The 18,854-nt window shown below is 38.4% G+C and overlaps 2 protein-coding genes across 2 annotated transcripts in view; one reads left to right on the top strand and one right to left on the bottom strand.

The window, feature by feature from the left end:
- Positions 1-12,219, bottom strand: part of LOC101743029 (cohesin subunit SA-2) — a 31,008-nt gene extending 18,789 nt beyond the window's left edge. The window contains exons 1-7 of the mRNA XM_004927037.4: positions 11,492-12,219; positions 10,959-11,129; positions 10,001-10,205; positions 9,243-9,468; positions 3,816-3,939; positions 3,499-3,677; positions 3,092-3,320 (exon numbers count right to left, since the gene is read on the bottom strand). Of these exons, the coding sequence (XP_004927094.2) occupies positions 3,092-3,320; positions 3,499-3,677; positions 3,816-3,939; positions 9,243-9,468; positions 10,001-10,205; positions 10,959-11,129; positions 11,492-11,974 (1,617 nt within the window). The 5' untranslated portion in view covers positions 11,975-12,219. The remainder of the gene's footprint in view (positions 1-3,091; positions 3,321-3,498; positions 3,678-3,815; positions 3,940-9,242; positions 9,469-10,000; positions 10,206-10,958; positions 11,130-11,491) is intronic.
- Positions 12,220-13,456: 1,237 nt separating this feature from the next.
- On the top strand, positions 13,457-17,107 carry Rab-10 (small GTP-binding protein Rab10; the record flags this gene model as incomplete). The annotated part of the gene is given in 4 exon segments (NM_001098352.2): positions 13,457-13,633; positions 13,797-13,996; positions 14,882-14,971; positions 16,844-17,107. Coding segments are annotated over 4 exon segments (612 nt in total). The 3' UTR covers positions 17,039-17,107.
- Positions 17,108-18,854: the final 1,747 nt, after the last annotated feature.

The following is an 18,854-nucleotide window of genomic DNA, read 5'->3' as shown; positions in this document are numbered from 1 at the left end:
TGAAGACAAATACATCTTTTTTGCTTGCATAGCATGCTCGGTCGCGGAAACATTGCGTGCAAAGGGATGTTGAGTGTTATCCCACCTACGCAAATCCCACCAGGTCCATCAAAAGAAGTCCAAGTTGAGTCTTCAGGCCACATAAGCTGTAAAGCTCTTGGATTATTTGGGCTGCCAAGTCAGCCTTACAAAAAATCAATTAGTACACTGGTTCAAGAGATGACATGTCTAGGGATTCGATGGAAAATTGCGAGAAACGAAGTGGCCACTCAACAACCCTAGCTCAAACTCTGACGGAATTACATCAATCTATGCTAACTTGCAAATTTTCTTGCGAAGTTTCAAGAAAAGGGGTAAAAAACAGGCCATCCTGCATGTGTTAACAATTAAATGCAGTGCTGACGCGAAGCCACATGTTAGACATTGCCGATACACAAAACCAACCATTTCCTGGCAACGGAAGCTTCGGACATGTGTAGGGGTTACAAATGCAGTGCTGACGCGGAGCCACATGTCAAACATTGCCGAGACCCAAAACCAACCATTTCCTGGCAACGGAAGCTTCGGACATGGGTAGGGGTTACAATTAGACAAAATATTAACGTCCTGTCTATGGTCAGCTCAACAACAGAAACGGCTCACCCACAAAAGAGCTATTTGCAATGGTAGTGACAATCAAAATGAATCTGAAAGTATTTCACTAACGTTGACCTTTCGATTTTTAAACCTAAGCGATAAGTTCAAGATAACTGTCAGCTTATCTCTCGGGGAGATACAACATCATAGCCGACAGGCTATCACGAGGAAATCAACCTGCGAAGTGGCACTTTTTACCACAAGTGACCACAAAAGTTTTTCGAAAGTGAGGTCATCCGGATATAAACCCATTCGCCGACCAAGATTGGATACCTTCAGCAGACCGTAGAGGATGCAACTAGCATGGAGAATTCCTCCTCTCAACCTTCTCCCCAAAGTACTGACTCACTTCAACAGTGTCTAGGGAACCTACCTGGTAGTGTTCCCAGACTGAGCGAAAGCATTTGGGTTTCCAAGCCCTCAGATCCCGAACGCTAGATAACTCGCACGAAATCCAAAACCTGCCTCCTACACAGGTTAAACATTAACCCTGAAAGCTTAGAAAGGGGGGGGGGGGGAGGTTGTACAAATAATGACTGGTCTAAACAGGAGAAGATTTGTTGAAAATTAGCTGGTGTCAATCCACTTTGTCAGCATACTTACCAGCAACTAGAATAGAAGATGGTGCATATGGTGCTACAGTTTTAAAATTGATCCTAAGTCTGCAGATGTTGCCAAATTCTTTCTTCTTTTCCAAAAAGAAAATTTTGCCTATAAAACAATCCTTCTGCATCATAAAGCAGCGCTGTCAACTTTCTGTGGGCGAAATACATGTAGGACAGCAAACATTCTCAAGCTCTCTAATAAAAATTGCTATTTTAAAAAAGCCATCGGAATAGCTAAACAAAATTCAACTACTTATTACAATTTTACTAAGTGTAGTCCCATTCACATGAGATCCGAGAATAGTTCTAAACTGGTTTTCTTCAAACCCAGCCACCACATCACGCCTCAATGTAGCTTGAAGGACACCAACAACCATGTTGCTGGCTACGGGACGCAGAGTTAATGACCTTACTTTGCTCAACATTTCTAAAGACAGTTTCTTTGATAACATAAAAAAAAAAAAACATCTTTCTGATACCAGTCTTTGAGTCTAAAATTGAAATCCATTTTCGTCAATAATCTGCATAAGTGCTTTCTAAACATGAAACTAAAGACATGCCCGGTAAGATTCGTAAGGACTTTTTTCTAACTATGTGTGTTGTCACAAAAGCGGCATCCCGTACTGTAATTGGAAACTGGTCTTCGTTCAACCTTACGAGGTAATGGCATCAACGCATCTCTAAGAAGTGGTAGATCAGCAGTAGCCTCTGGGATGGATTGATAATGAACCAATGGACGAAATACTTTCTAGAGGCAATTGCAAATCATCCAAACGTTTACAATAATTATTGCCGAATAATAGAGCTTCGTAAAGATCCTCACGATTCTTTTTTTCAACACATTTACTTCTACATGATGTATATACATCATTTATACAATTTATACATTTTCTTGTATATACAAGATAAAATGTTTATTACAAACTTATAAATATTTTTTAATTATTGAATTAACGTGGAACTTAACAACTGTTTTTTCGATTTAATAATTATATAAATTATGAACATTATCATTGCGCTTCATAATTTTATTATGGCTTTACCTATTTCATCATAGCGTTGTGCTTAATAATTTCACCAGCAGATAACAAACGTCTTCATAATACAATGCTGTATGTTTTCCAAAGGCACACCAATATTACGGTTTTACATAACAATAAAACCGATATTATGTGCCGAGAAGGAAAACATACAGCATTGCAGGAAGTTCTTCCTGGTGAAGACTATGAAGATCAAAGATGGCTGCGCTCCCTTTATACTTGCTGGCAGCACCTAGCGGCTAAAGATGGAACTAAATTGACGGTCTATGGTTGGACATAGACAAGGAATCTAAGCTAAGTACACACTGCTTCTTCATAATACAATGCTGTATGTTTTCCTTCTCGGCACATAATATCGGTTTTATTGTTATGTAAAACCGTAATATTTTGAAAGAGCTAGTTAATATTATAAATACAATATTTACAAAGATTAGATGGTGAGGAAAAAGGAAGTGAAGAAAAACCCTCCACACCCTGAAATAATCAATATAATAATATATTCAGGCCACGATATGAGGTAGTACACATACACATATTTATAGACTTTCTGAATTTCTGAAATTTAAATTGTTGATAAATTTTAGCTTTCTAGCTTTATATTATTCTAAACTTCTTCATATCTAAACTTATCTGAGAAGAATGTAGCAAAAGGAAAACAGAAAATAATGTTATTGCATGTTTTAAATATATTTGTTTTGTATTTGTATTGGAAACATGATTGAAAGCTAATCAGTGAAATCTTATATATCTGTCGTTGTCGGGAATCGCGTCCCGCACCGCCCCGCCCCGCCACGCTACGTTGGCACGTACCTCGGACTCTATGAAGAACTGCACGAGGTCCCGCACGAGCGGCGTGCTGGGCAGGCGCAGCTTGCCGCGGCGCGAGCGCAGCACGGGGGGCGCGGGCGCGGCGGGGTCGGCGCGGAACAGGCGCACGTTGAGGAACTCTCCGGCCGCCGCCGCCACGCCGCGCCACGACGAGTACACCAGTTCGTACACGTTCTCGCAGTCCTTGTCCGTCAGCACGTCCGGGTGCATCCTACGTCACAACATATCTTTATGACTATTATTTATGTAAACAACACCTAATTTCCTTTTTAAATATATAAGTGTCACATACGTTAGAATCCTATGAAATTTTAATTTATTTCATTGATAATTAGCAGTTAAGTAATAGACAAATGAAAAAGATTGCCGCAAGATACAAATTCACTTACTTGAGAATAGCTATAACCAACTTCACAGCATGCACGGCCACATCAGTTTCCTTATCGAGGGTCATAGAAACTATCCGATCTTTGAATTTAGACGTGAAGAGTTCCAGTTTACCCTTCAACTCCTCACATTCATATAGAGGTTGTAGGGCTTGCAGACAGCGAAGACGCACTTCACCCACCTGTTAATAGAGTTTAATTTTATTTTATTTTTTCAAAAACCATTATGCTGTAATGTTCTCATTCTTTTACATATTTTATAATATGAACTTGGAATACTACACCTTCTCTTTATATTCTTCCATCATCATTGAACTTACCTTATCATGAAGTGTCCATCCAATATATTTTAAATAAAGATCATCAAGGAAATGAGCTGGAAATTTCTCCATCCAAATGCCAATCTCAGACATAGTTATGGCTCTTATATCTGGCAAAGTGTCCCTGCAAATAACATTATTTAAAATTTCTTGTTCAGAATTTTATTTAAGCTTTAGAGCAGTGATTATCAAACTTATTTCTTTTACCGCCCCCTTTGAAAATCAATTATTTTTCAGCGCCCCCCATTTTTTATACACCCCTAAAACTTTAAAACCACAATTTCATTAATTTAATTAATAAATGTTGTATCAATTTTAGTAAATGTAGTACCACGTGGTACATTTATATTTGTAGATGCTATTATTGTTTCTTCATATTATTATATGTCCGTACATTGCTACAGAGCCTGTATTTACAAATTTGCAAAGTAAAAATGAATTCTTCTCATCAATATGTTTGTTTAAATTCAGAATTACCAAAATAAATTGCTAGTTCACTCTATTACTATGCTAATTTATTAGAACGAAACTATTTTTGTTGATTATCTTTCTCATTAATATAAGATTCTCATCATAAGATAATTAAAAATTTATATTTCGACTAGTAAATAATACTACTAACAATAATAACTTATTAAACTACGAATAAGCTAAACCTGGAAGTCGTAGAGGATTTCATTTATCTGGGCTCCGTCATAGCTAGTAATGGATCCTCCGAAAAGAACCTCAGAAGGCGAATCAGTATGGCAAAGAGAGCTATGTCCCAAATGGACCGTGTTTGGGTGGCATTTTTCTCTACGGCGCAGAGACTTGGACCCTCAAGAAAGCCGACCGCCAACGCATCGACGCGTTTGAGATGTGGTGCTGGAGGAAAATGCTCGGGATTCGTTGGACAGAACGCAGAACCAACGAATCCATTCTTACCGAGCTCAAGATTCCAATGCACCTCCGCACTACATGCGCGCGGAGGAGTTTCGAGATCTTTGGACATATCGCCAGAAAGAGAGGTGACAATCTGGAAAAGCTGCTGGTAACAGGCAAGGTATGCGGGAGAAGGCACAGAGGCAGAAATCCAATGCGCTGGTCGGACCAGATACGCTCCACTCTCAATACCTCAGTCCACGTTGCTATCCACACAGCCGAGGACAGGCAGGAATGGCGCAAGATGATGCAGGAGAAAGTTATTAGAGGAGGCCACGACCCTCAGCACTGAGGATTATCGACGCAAGAAGGAAGGAAACTACGAAAAATAAATTAATATCATTTCGTATTATAGATAAATATGGGTAATTTTTCATAGAATTTTAGTTTATAATTTAGAACTGGTTCAAATAAAAACCGCCGCCTAAGTCAGCGTTTTTATTATTTGTAATAATTAATATCTATATCTATACTAATATTATAAAGAGGAAAGATTTGTTTGTTTGTATTTAATGGGCTCCGAAACTACTAAACCGATTTGAAAAATTCTTTCACTATTTGGAAGCTTCACTATTCCCGAGTGACATAGGCTATATTCTTTTTTGAAAAAAATTAGGTATCCTTACTAAAACTCCAATAACCCAAGGTGTAAAAAAAATTTACCTAAAATATTATTTACGTCGCGTGCCTTAAGAAAACTATTGATGACAGAATAAAATAATGAACTACGACTTTGTAAAAAATATTAGTATTTACAAAAAGTGTCGCGACAGCATATTATTATGTCTAACTATTATAGTTATGCCGCAATAAGTGTTCTTTTATTTAAAAAATGTTCCTGGTAAGACACGGAGTGCCCCCCTACCTTCGCCAACTTGTGGCTTCCTACTTGGAGGACAGATCGGTCACGTGTACTGAGCACGGTGGGATCATGCACAGGTTCCCGGTCGTGCGCGGTGTTCCATAGGGGTTGGTGCTCGGCCCCCTTTTTTGGAATATCGGGTATGACTGGGTACTGAGAGGTGCCCTCCTCCCGGGCCTAAGCGTAATCTGTTACGCAGACGACACGCTGGTCATGTCCCGGGGAGGAGTTTTGCTGAGTTTGCTCGTCTTGCCACCGCTGGGGTGGCGCATGTCATCGGCAAAATCAGGAGATTAGGCCTCGACGTGACACTCAGTAAAACCGAGGCCATGTGGTTCCACAGGCCGCGGAGAGTGCCACCTGTCGATGCCCATATCGTTGTTGGAGGCGTCCGTATCGGGTCGGGGTGCAGTTGAAGTACCTCGGCCTCATTCTGGACAGTCGTTGGACCTTCCGTGTTCACTTTCAGAACCTGGTCCCTCGTTTGTTGGGGGTGGCCGGCGTGTTAAGCCGGCTTCTTCCCAACATCGGGAGGCCTGACCAGGTGACGCGCCTTATACGAGGCGCCCGCGTAGGGCCAGTCACTGGCCGTGGGGGTAGCGAAGTTGCTGCAACGGCCGCAACGCACCATCGCGGTCAGGATCATCCGTGGTTATCGCACCATCTCTTTCGAGGCGGCGTGTGTACTGGGACGCCGCCTTGGGTCCTGGAGGCGGAGGCGCCCGCCGCTGACTATCAGTGGCGGGCTAACCTTCGTGCCTGGGGCGTGGCGCGTCCCAGCCCCGGTGTGGTCAGAGCGCGGAGGGCCCAATCTCGGCGGTCCGTGCTGAAGTCATGGTCCAGGCGGCTGGTCAATCCTTCGGCTGGTCGTAGGACCGTCGAGGCGATTCGCCCGGTTCTTGTGAATTGGGTGAATCGTGACAGAGGACGCCTCACTTTCCGGCTCACGCAGGTACTCACTGGGCATGGTTGCACCGGATCGGAGCCGAGCCGACGGTAGAGTGCCATCATCGTGGTTGCGACTTGGACACGGCAGAGCATACGCTCGTCGCCTGCCCCGCATGGGAGGGGCGGCGGCGTGTCCTCGTCGCAAAAATAGGAAACGACTTGTCGTTGCCGAGTGTTCTGGCATCGATGCTCGGTGACGACGAGTCGTGAAAGGCGATGCTCGACTTCTGCGAGTGCACCATCTCGCTAAAAGAGGCGGCGGGGCGTGTGAGAGATGCACAGGCCCGCCGCCATCGAGCGGGGTCCAGGGAGGCGAATCTCGCCCAAGCCCTGGCCCTCTAAGTGTTTCGGATCTCCCTCACATGTCGGCCTGGGGACCGGCGAAGGGGGCCTAAGAACACGACGTGCAAGCTGATCTGCACACGTTTTACGCATGAGCATCCGGGTGATGGAAGGCCGGCTATCCTCAACCCACGCTGATTCTGACCCAGCGGGGTATTCCGTAGGATAGACCATTCTAACCGGCGCCATCTAGGCAGGCTTCAGAATTTCATGATTCGGTCGCCGCGCTCAAGGCCCGCGATAAAAGCTATGCAATAGCTTAAAAATGTATGAACTTGTAATAAAATCTCCTTGACTATACTATTTGTATCTGGCTGGTTTTGGTATCATTAAAAGTTTAAGTTCGAAAGAAGATAATTCCAAATGAAAATTAGGAAGATGTGTGATTTTATTTATTTTTCGTACTGTCAAGATGAGTGAATCTAATGAAGATATTCGATACATTTTAAAATTTTACTACAAAAAAGGTAAAAAAGCAACGCCAGCCGTGAAAAAATATTGCGATGTTTATGGACCTAGTGCAGTGTCTGTGAGAGTAGCACAAGTTTGGTTTAAGCGTTTTCAATCCGAAAATTTTGATGTCAAAAATGCACGTCGCTCTGGTCGCCCTATTACGGATAAAATCGATGCCATTTTTGCAAAAGTGGGGCAAGATCGGCATATCAGTAGTTACGACGTAACTGAAGAGCTGGGAATTGACCACAAAATAGTTATGGCGCATTTGAAAAAAACTGGGCACACAAAAAAGCTCACTGAAAGAAACCTAATGAACCGTGTACTCATTTGTGATTCTTTATTACGATGTAATGAAACTGAACCATTTTTGAAGAAGCTGATAACTGGTGATGAAAAGTGGATCACGTACGACAAGAACGTACGAGAAAGGTTGTGGTCAAAGGCCGGTCAGGCTTCACAGACTCTGGCAAAACCCGGGTTAACTCGCAACAAGGTGATGCTGTGTGTGTGGTGGGATTGGAAGGGCATTATACATTATGAGCTGTTACCACCAGGCAGGACCATCGATTCTGAACTCTACTGCGAACAACTGATGAGATTAAAGCTGAGAGAAAGCGGCCGGAATTAATCAACAGAAGGGGTGTGGTTTTTCATCACGATAACGCTAGACCTCACACATCTTTAGCCACTCAGCAAAAATTAAGAGAGCTTGGCTGGGAGGTGTTAATGCATCCGCCGTATAGTCCTGACCTTGCACCTTCAGATTTCTACCTGTTTCAGTCTCTTCAGAATTCTTTAGGCAGTGTCAGGTTAACATCACGAGAGGACTGCCAAAACCAATTGTCGCGGTATTTTGATCAGAAGCCCCAAATTTTCTATAGCAATGGGATCATGTCCCTACCTACAAGATGGTAAAAAGTTATCGAACAAAATGGTACCGACATACTTTATTTAAATGCGAATAAACTATATTAAAAAATGTTGTGAATGTTCTTAAAAAATGCGAAGAAACTTTTTCCCCAACCTATTATTATATAGAAATAAAATAGTAAACAATGTTTACAATAAGTGAGCTGCTTAGGCTTACTATACTATTTGACATTGGACGGTAATGGGTAAATTAAGTAAATGAAATTACAAATTTTACAGCGCCCCCCTAACCCACATCAACGCCCCCCATTTTTTCCTGGGCCCCTTAACGCCCCCCTCTAGGTTTCAAACGCCCCCCAGGGGGCGTTATCGCCCACTTTGAGAAAGACTGCTTTAGAGTGATTCTAGTGGAGAACAGGTAGATATTTTTAAGCTCCAAAGGTTTTTCTCAATTTACAATTTGCATAAATGCTTTAAAATAATTTGAAATTAGTTATCATTTATTATGTAGGAAATTTTAAGTGTGATTGTGAAAACAATTCTTGCATATTTGATCTAGAAGTCTCATCACAAACCACGACTGCAAAGCTTGTTTCCAGTATAAAATACTACATTTGAAAGATTTATGATGTAGATGGACGAAGATTTAGCATATCCACTCTTTGAATTTGATGTAATATTTCTTACTATAGTAGAATTATTTTGTCGGTGCAGTTTGGGTCATAAAACATAGCCCAGCTAGGGCGGTGAGCATATTGCGTGGGCGCAACGCCATTATCGATAAAAACAAAATTTTCTATTTCTATTTCATTTTTTTATACACAGAAATATTATTGGCTGGGTTTTTTTTTTTATATTTCAATATTTAAGGTCAAGTTTTTTTTATTAAATCCCATATAGGATTATTTCTTTTTTGTCTGATGATACAAGGAGTGTGAGTTGTGCCAACAAAGGTTTATTACTTGTTACATTCAAGTAAAGGGAAAAAAAGGGTTTGATTAACACTCGTATATAACTAGATAACTAACCTGTATCGATGGACAAACACAGATTTAAACATATAAGACAGCATATTCTTAATCTCCTCCATGTTCTCCTCTAGTTCTTGACGTTTAGCCACCAGCACTTCAAGGCGTTCAGTGGCCCGCTTATCACGTGCCTTCAATCTTTCTGCTTCATATTGCCGAAGACAGTTGTCACAATTTACACTAGTTAATAACGCCACATCAACTAGAGCGGTCATTAGCTTCATTACTGTGGAAAACGAAATCTAAGTAAATTTTCATCAATCAATCGTGTGTAATACAATAACAAATTTGAGCATGGGTATTGCTTTCCTCATTTCTGTCATGTAAATTATCATGCATTCCAATACGAAAGGTAAAATGAAGTGTCTATGATTTGTTGTGACCATTTAATACAAATTTAAATAAGCCATGAGCTCACTCATTTGCCTCCATTTACTGTTTCATGTAATAAAAAGCAAACTGTTCACATTCTGTAGTTTTGACAAAGAAAATTCAAAATTATGACAAGACAAAAACCTAATAAATTACTGAATGCAAAGTGTGGTTTTTTGATACAATTGAATTACACTATTAGTGTAGATTTTGTAGTAAAGGTGATCAACACCTTAATTGTATGCTCACAAAAACTCTAATATACTTACAACAAAAAAGTAAGACTTAACTATAAGAGTAGATTTAACTGACAACAAAATATTGTCACTTTTTAACTCAAAAGGTGTTTTTTTTAGCAATCTCAATTAATTGTACAAGGATCTCACCAGCTAATGTCGCAGTGTGACGGAAAGCTCGGACTTGTGAGTCAGACAGCCCAGTGAGTAATGAAATGATATTGTCCATTAAATATTGATCATAGATGATGGAGTATTGGCACATCTTTACCAGGGTCTGAATGAACTCACAAAAGTTAGAACGGAACTTTTTCCAGGTTTGACCAGTCATTATCAGAGGATATTCACCACTTTCCTGATGAAATAAAGATTATGTACTTTATTTATTTGCACAATCATATGAAAACAAAGCAAATTTACAAAATTTATTCTGGAATTAGCCAAGCCAAGCCATGTTGGCTTTAATTTTTTAAGATAATCTGAAATTCTACAAAATAGTAAGAGTAAATACAAATAATATAAATTAATGTTAACTGACTTAAAAAGCCTCCTATTTTTGGAGTTTACTCCTTTAGAATCGATTTACATATATAGGCCCGGGGTATGAAAATTATGGGGACCAAAATCGTACTAGCATGTCACACGAAATGCGTTATGCGCCTGATTGGCTCCTGATTGCGTGATGCGTGCGCGCGCCAATCAAAATCGTACTAGCATGTCACACGAAATGCGTTATGCGCCTGATTGGCTCCTGATTGCGTGATGCGTGCGCGCGCCAATCAGGAGCCAACGCGCGGCCGCGTTATTGCAGGTGACGCCGGGCTGCTGCGCCGGCAGTCCGCCACAAAGCCTCGTACTGATCGCGCGTTTCTCTCATTATTGTATTTTCATATATTTGTTAGTCGTTTGTTTTGTGTCTCGTTAATTTGTTAATAATCTGTAGTGTATCGTGTTGTCGTAATATAGAACTATTTCTCGTATTGTTTCGTTTAATTTTTTATATCCAGTAAACTCCAGTCGTGCGTCGGAGCGGACACACACACTTTTTTAATCTAAGGGTTAAATTTAATACAAAACAGGGTGAAAAAATTGTCATTCCATCAGTTACCTCATCAAATTCCTGTGTCATTTTTTTTATTATTAGTGTGTGATCCATCTGTGCCATATCTGGAGAAACCTTCCCTCTGCAACCGGAAGAGTTGATGAAGAACTGCATCAGTTGAACTAAAGCCACTTCACGATTTGTTTTGTACTCCTCTATCCATTTGTCTACTACTTGCTGTTTAAGAAACGAAGTAGATTCATAACAATATTCTCTTATTATAAATGAAATTAACAAAAAATTAAGAACGATATATGCAAAAACCAAACAAATTAAAAAAATTGGCTTACTGAGCTAACTCTTCTGATACTATGATAATACCACTATTGTAAAAAAAAAAACAGTGGTAGGTACTACATTTTTACCACTCCACTAATGTGTTTTTTATATGACATTTAATGTTAATTTATATGTGAATGTTTCAGTCAAAGATACAATTTAGGCAAAGTGTATGCATATTAATATTTTTTAATACTTAAAATTAAATATCATTAATAATTATAATACATGTCCTCTTCATTTTAAATGAATGGCCTTACGTTTATTGCGGTCTTGTTGAACCTCAAAATATTATATAAACTGTTTTCATCATCTCCAGGCAGGAGCACCGGGGGTGGAGAATATGCTGGAGGTGGAGCGGCACCTCGTCCTCTGCCACGACCACGGACACCGCGGCCTCGACGTCGTATAGGCGGTGGCGGCGGAGACTCCGCCAATCGCCCCACATAACCACCATCTGCGCGTCTACCTCGACTTCGAGTCACCCGCTTGAGGGTCGGAGATGGAGACCTCGGTTCCTCTTCCTCGTGATGCGATTCTTCAGCTTCCTCTCGTGGCGCTTCCACTGCCGTCGAGTTAGCTACTGCACCAGTATTAAAGCCACTATAGTTCACATTAGGCGTTTCAGGTTCATGGACAGATTGGCCACCATAGTCCGTCATAGGAGTAGCCGGAGTCATAGGATTTACATACTCCGGTGGAGGATCGTCCATCCGTATACGTTTCCCGCCTCGACGATGCATCTTCAATCGATTTACTTCTAAAAAAAAACTAAAAACTAAGCTATCACCACACTTTTTCTCACATGAGTATTTTATATGGACACTAAAAAAAACCAAATTCCGTTGTTTGTTGTATAATTCGATTTTATTGAATTTCGAAGCAGCACAACCAAGACACCATTAATAAATGAGTAAAAGAGAGGGAACAAAAACTATCGATCAATAAACGACAAAAGCGACGCAGGGCAAACACAACAACCATAGATTTTTTTTTTGATACAATTTTTCCTTATTAGGAAAGACAAGGGAATCTATGCCCATTGTATGTTTAACCATAGATTATGAATGGCGCTCTCATATTAGGTATTAGATTTAGAGCTCCGTAGTATTACAATCGCTAGATTTTTCACTATTAAATTCATTGGATATTTTAGGAGAAATGCGAGCGAAAAAGATATTTATAAAAAATATGCTAATTTAAAGTTAGTTTAAGTTTGTCTTAATTATGAATAAATAGATTAAAAGAAGTAAACATAAGACTCGACTTAAAGGTCTCGGTACCAAGCCATAGAAAAACATAAATTTATAATACAGTCTGCGTCTTTCTTTAAGGTTTTCAATCATTTCCAAGTACTAAAATAAGAACTTTTATTTCATCCTTGACTAATATTTTACTGTTATTTTGTGTAAAAACTCTATTAAAACACAAAACCAATCGGGAATTAAGAATCTGTTTAGATTTAGCTTGCTGTATTTAACATAATATGTCCTAAATATTCATATTATATTTTAAGATGATTTTTAAAATTACCGTCAAATTTTTTGAGAAATGCTCATTTGCATGGAGTTCTTGTAGTACCTACTAACTCTCTGGGCATTTGACAATGGATGGAATCATGATACACATATATTAATTGATGGAATTTTATTTTGAAAACTGGCAGTCAATGGGCAGTCATGGCTTTACTAAATTTATTAATTTTTTGGCGGAAACACGAGGAGTGAAGTTGTGTGATTTGTTTTATTTGTCTATTTAGTGTTTCTTCAGATTTAAATGTGTATATAATTACGGTAGTTTATTAACTGGTTAATATCTGTGAAAGTGCACAAATGTGGGAAAATGAAACAAAGTCGCTGGGAAGTAGCTTCTCGGGATCCTCCAAAAATTCCACTGAAAAAATCTCACTAAATGGCCACCATTTTACTAAGATTATATTTCGTCCCATATCATCTCATTTCATTTAATTTCATCCCAGTTGATAAATGTCTCATATTAATCATCTTAATTTCATTTCTTTTCACTCCATATTATCATTTTTCACAAAAATAAGAATGTAAATAAAAATAAGATATGACTTAAAAGTCTTAGCTTACAGGTCATAAAATCCCATAAAAATTAAACAATTAAATTAATTATGCAAAACCGCTAAAAGTTTGCCATACTGGAAAAAAGGAGCACTGAATGAGTGGCAACAAAATTTTGATCTGTCATATTTTGGGTTGGATATTTTGGATCCTTGATATCTGTTTTATAAAACGAATAAATTTGTAAAATGGCCAAAAAAACATACGACTTGTTATTCAAACTGCTTCTCATCGGTGACTCCGGAGTTGGAAAAACGTGCATATTGTTTAGGTTCTCAGATAACCACTTCACAACGACTTTTATTTCGACGATAGGTAGGAACCACCTTGTTATTTTCTTAATTTCCTATCTTGCACTCGTGCCGGTAATAACTGGAGATTTGTCTTCATAAAATATTAAAAACTGTACTTATTCAATAATAATTGAACAATTCTTTGAACGTAACGTAACTACTTTTACAATAATTTAAATTTTTAGGTATCGACTTCAAAATAAAGACAGTGGAATTAAGGGGTAAGAAAATAAAGCTCCAGATATGGGACACTGCTGGGCAGGAGCGTTTCCACACCATCACGACGTCGTATTACCGCGGCGCTATGGGCATCATGCTCGTATACGACATAACAAATGAAAAAACATTTGATGATATCGTTAAATGGTTACGAAATATAGACGAGGTTTGTAACAACAAATATGTAATGACTCATTTCCTTCACATTTCGTTATTTAATCAATATCAAGGGACCTAAATTGAATAGTCAAAGAATGTGAGATATAAAACAAATTCTATAAAAACTGTGTGACACTAGTGAAAAAATTAATCCCCTAATTTGGGCTATAGCTCAAATGCTAAATTCACTAGTCAATATTATGTAACTGCAGTACTGAAAATAGTTACCGCAGAAGTTTTAGACAGAATAATGATTGTAACCACAAAGCTGCAATATTGCCAGTTACATTGGTAATAAGTTTGGTTTGAATATATAAATGAAATGAAAACAAATTTCAATGAGGTCAAAGTCCTTGATTAAAAAACAATTTAGTTTGATAACTAGTGAACCAAGGTAAAACTAACATAACTTATTTATCGTTTTGCATCAGTTCTCACAAACAAAAATTTACTTGTACAGTCAATTCTTAGCATTAATAACTCTTGTAAACTTTCAACAGTTATTCTTTGAGTTGTAGTAGTTCTTTGCAATAACCTTAGTGTTGGTCTAACTATTATCTGTGATACTTACAACTCTGAAATATTGAGAACTCACTATAACAAAATTTTTTGGTAGAGACACGTTTAATAATAGCAATTTAAGTAACAGTAAAATATTGTTATTGAAATGTTACTTTATAAATGTGATTTAATATGAGACAATTTAAAAATTATCCATGCTCAGTCTCTGTGGCATTGAGAAAATATTAGTATTGCCTATTAACAGTAAGGTCACAAAATATGAACATTAAAAAATAACAGTAATTTGTTAAGCTTAGTAAATTATTGCTATTATGGCATTATGTTTACTGAAGGTCTACAAGATTATATTGACAAAAAATCTTTTCTTTAGCATGCAAACGAGGATGTGGAAAAGATGATACTTGGCAATAAATGTGATATGGAGGAGAAACGTGTTGTCAGCAAGGAGCGCGGTGAAGCAGTAAGTACCTACAGTTGACAATTAATTATTTACATGAATTTTAAATGTTATAAAGCAAAAAAAAGAGTGAGTGTCAAACATTGTGAAAAGCAACAATTGTTACAGTAATTACTTATTTTAGCTTTGACAGCTTAAAATCTTAATAAAATTGAGACAAATCAATTTTATCTATACTGTTATATCTTTATCTAATATATAAATCTACAGTGATTTTTATGGATGTTCCGTTATAAATACTGAAACATGCATACGATTGACTTGAAACTTGGTATCTATGTAGAAAAGGATAGGCTAATATTTATATGAGTGTTGGACTCCCTGATAATAATGACAATAAATAATAATGTTAATTTTAAATGCCCAGCGAAGCGGGCGAGTTTGGCTAGTTTATTTATACATACAGAAAAACAACAGAAATTAATAGTAGTATTAAAGTTTCTGTCCTCATTCAAATGAGGTTTGAGGAGAGTACTTAGGAGTAAAAAGCAGTTTGGCTTAAATAAATATATACTAAATTGATTCATAAGTGCTGTAGCTGAAATAATCACTTAGTATAGAATCTGCTAGCCAACCCAAATTTGAGGGATAACTGCAACAAAACTATTAGTGGAAGTATTGTTACTGGTGGTAGGACCTCTTGTGAGTCCGCGCGGGTAGGTACCACCGCCCTGCCTATTTCTGTCGGGAAGCTATAATGCGTTTCGGTCTAAAGGGTAGCGCAGCCGTTGTAACTATATGTACTTGAAACCTTAGAACCTATATCTCAATGTGGGTGGCGCATTTACGTTGTAGATGACTATGGGCTCCAGTAACCACTTAACACCAGGTGGGCTGTGAGCTCGTCCACCCATCTAAGCAATAAAAAAATTTAATTGTTATAGATTTTTTTTATCGTCCAGAATTAAAAATAACAATTTTTAAATACCATAAACGCAATGAGGAAAACGAATAAAAAAATTTAGTGTTAAATAGTAATACAAGTACAGAGATAATAAATACAAATACTTTTAACGAAAGTAAAGATAAATATTTAATGACGTCGAGTGATTGCAATGAATCTTTTAATTTATTTGAAGACATTCACCGATCGTTAATTTCAGTGAAAAAGTATCAATTAACGAACATCCATAATGGTATATGATTCACAGTTACAGATACAAAATTGAGGTTATGCTACGTTAACTGTAATTAACGAAATGAAATACGAATATTATTTATTATGGCATTACTAAAATTGGACACGCCCAATATGAATTTTTTTGCAAGGGACATAATAATATGTACGCAATTATTTTCGTTACTCACATGGATGAAGAGCTCGCGGCTCACCCGAACTTAAATGTTCGCCGGAGCTTTTAGACATCAACAACTTAAAACCCACTTTGAGACATGAGTTGTAAGTCCCAATTTTACAGTGCAACGGCTGCCCCACCCTTCAAACCGAAACGCATTACTGCTTCACGGCAGAAATAGGCAGGGTGGTGGTGGTACCTACCCATGCGGGTTCACAAGACGTCCTACTACCGCTATGTAAAATTATGCTAGTTTGAAATAATGAGATGAGTAAATAGCAGTTATGCGTTTTAGTTTAAAATGTAGGATAACCATCATTGTTTCAAAGTGAGACAAATTACTAGGATTCACGTTCCCTGATGCTAAGGGATCCCTTTCAGGAATTGTGTTAGCACCCGTAGAATACATTCCATCCATACGCAAAACAAGACTATGGTGATCATTGTATAAAATTAATACACCAGCTACGACAATTACCTAGTCGAAAAATACTAAACTAAAAGACAAACCATTCGGGCTGAACAAGAATTATATGTCATTAATATTGTAAATTAAATCATTTTCATTTGTAATCAACAGATAGCCCGCGAGCACGGCATCCGCTTCATGGAGACGTCGGCTAAAGCGAACATAAATATAGACAGAGCTTTCTCGGAACTAGCGGAGGCTATACTCGACAAGACGGCGGGGCGCGAGGCAGACGCCGACCACTCCCGCATCGCGGTCGAGCGCCGCCCCTCCCGCGCCCCGCCCTCGCGCGCCTGCTGCACATAGGCACGCACTCGTCAGCACCCACTCGTCAGCACTCACTCGTCAGCACTCACTCGTCAGCAAGAACAATGGCATAAACACAAAACAAACAAAAATAAACCCTATTACAACATCGTTAACACACACGCATACAGGGTGTAAGAAATACCCTGTCTGATCCTGTAAGGGCACAATCATCGGAAGTAATTTGAAATACTCCGTTATTCTGGGAACGCCAACTAGGGATTCTCGTTGACATTGACAAGAAATATGTCACAAAATTTACATCGCATTTTTCAATTGGGTTCCCGAAAACGAGAAAGTCGTTAAAAAGTACATGCTGTATTTAGATGCGGTATTTGAAACCGCAGCTATTATCGTCACCGGCTAAAAAGTCCTAGTGTCAGTGCCTTTGCAGATCTAATCGCGCTCAACTGTTTGCAGTCATTGTTCAATTCTAATTCAATTCATGTATACTTCATTCATGTATCACATTTTTTATTAAACTAATAATTTGTATTTTAAATGGAACTTTATATACATACTGCACTCACGGTTTGTTACAGAGTTTCTGTTACACTCTGTATTTACGAATGTATGATGCAAACTGTCTATAATCATCGCTTAAAACATAGACAGTTCAGACAGAACAGTTCATAGACGTCTCTTATAAGCTATATTATTAATGCTTCCAAATGATGTGTCACTTCATATTGAATTCTTATACAAATTCTGCACACATTATGTACAATTTGAAATTCTCATCCACCCACATGAATCATTTCCTTAATATGTTAATTAGTAACTGTCTCGTGATTACATTAGGCTAAGGATATAAATATTTTATAAGTACATATATTGCTTTGTGTGTTTAGACTATTAGACATTAGCGTTTCGATGTTTAATGCATATTACGTACTCAATTAAAAGGAAATCATTTTTATGTTTTGTAACATTGGATGTACATAGCGATTTAAAAAAAATTCATAAATACCAAAATTAAAACGTAAATTTAGAGACATATTTAAACTGAATATTGTATGTTGTATGCTACGGCGTTTACACTACGTTCTTAATGGATGCTGCCAGTCCAGCGCGCAATGTATCGATAATTATGTAATCAGATAATTCTCGTTTCTATAGTTGTAAGTTGAATTAATGTGCATATTCATGAATAGCTTATAGGAGGAATTACAAAATATTCACTAACGTTGCCCGGTAAGCATTAGTGTGCATACAATAACCACTAGACTAAAACTGCTATTGAAGCTTTGTTCGTCCTTTTCTAACGCTCGCATTAGAGCGAGACGGAGGATGTGGCGGGTAGCGCGCCCGCCAGCCGGTGCTGCGAGGTCAGTGAACCCGGCGCGTGCATGTGTGTCAGTCTATCGTTGGCTTTCGTCCTGACAGTACCGCGGTGCGCACGATCTGCTCGTGGACTATATATCGACGCCTTTATATTATTAAAATTTTTTCAATCTCGTTTTCGACTTATCTGTACAAGCTTTTTAATGAATTAAAGAAATATTAATATTACTTTCTAGAAATTGTTCTATCTGAGTTAAATATTCATATTATTCTTGCTAAGTCTCAAACCGTATGCTACATATTTCGTCTGTGAAGTCGTGACGTTTTATTGTCAATGTATAGGATTTAAAGCTTACCGACGATGTTGGAACGTCATCGATCATGCACCATTACCTTCGTATGGTTTGTGACGTTCTAATTACGACGTTAGAAGTTAGCACGTAGACTTAGATTACGGTGGAGTTAGAATGCTATTTAGTCTTTCGTCATTGGGTAGTCATCAGTGTGTTACGCACACCCCTACTGCAGCGTC

Source organism: Bombyx mori, chromosome 11 (assembly GCF_030269925.1).
Source record: "Bombyx mori chromosome 11, ASM3026992v2".
NCBI classification, from domain to species: Eukaryota; Metazoa; Arthropoda; class Insecta; order Lepidoptera; family Bombycidae; genus Bombyx; species Bombyx mori.
The sequence above is the reverse complement of the archived record's forward strand: the minus strand, read 5'-3'. Positions and strand labels throughout refer to the sequence as shown.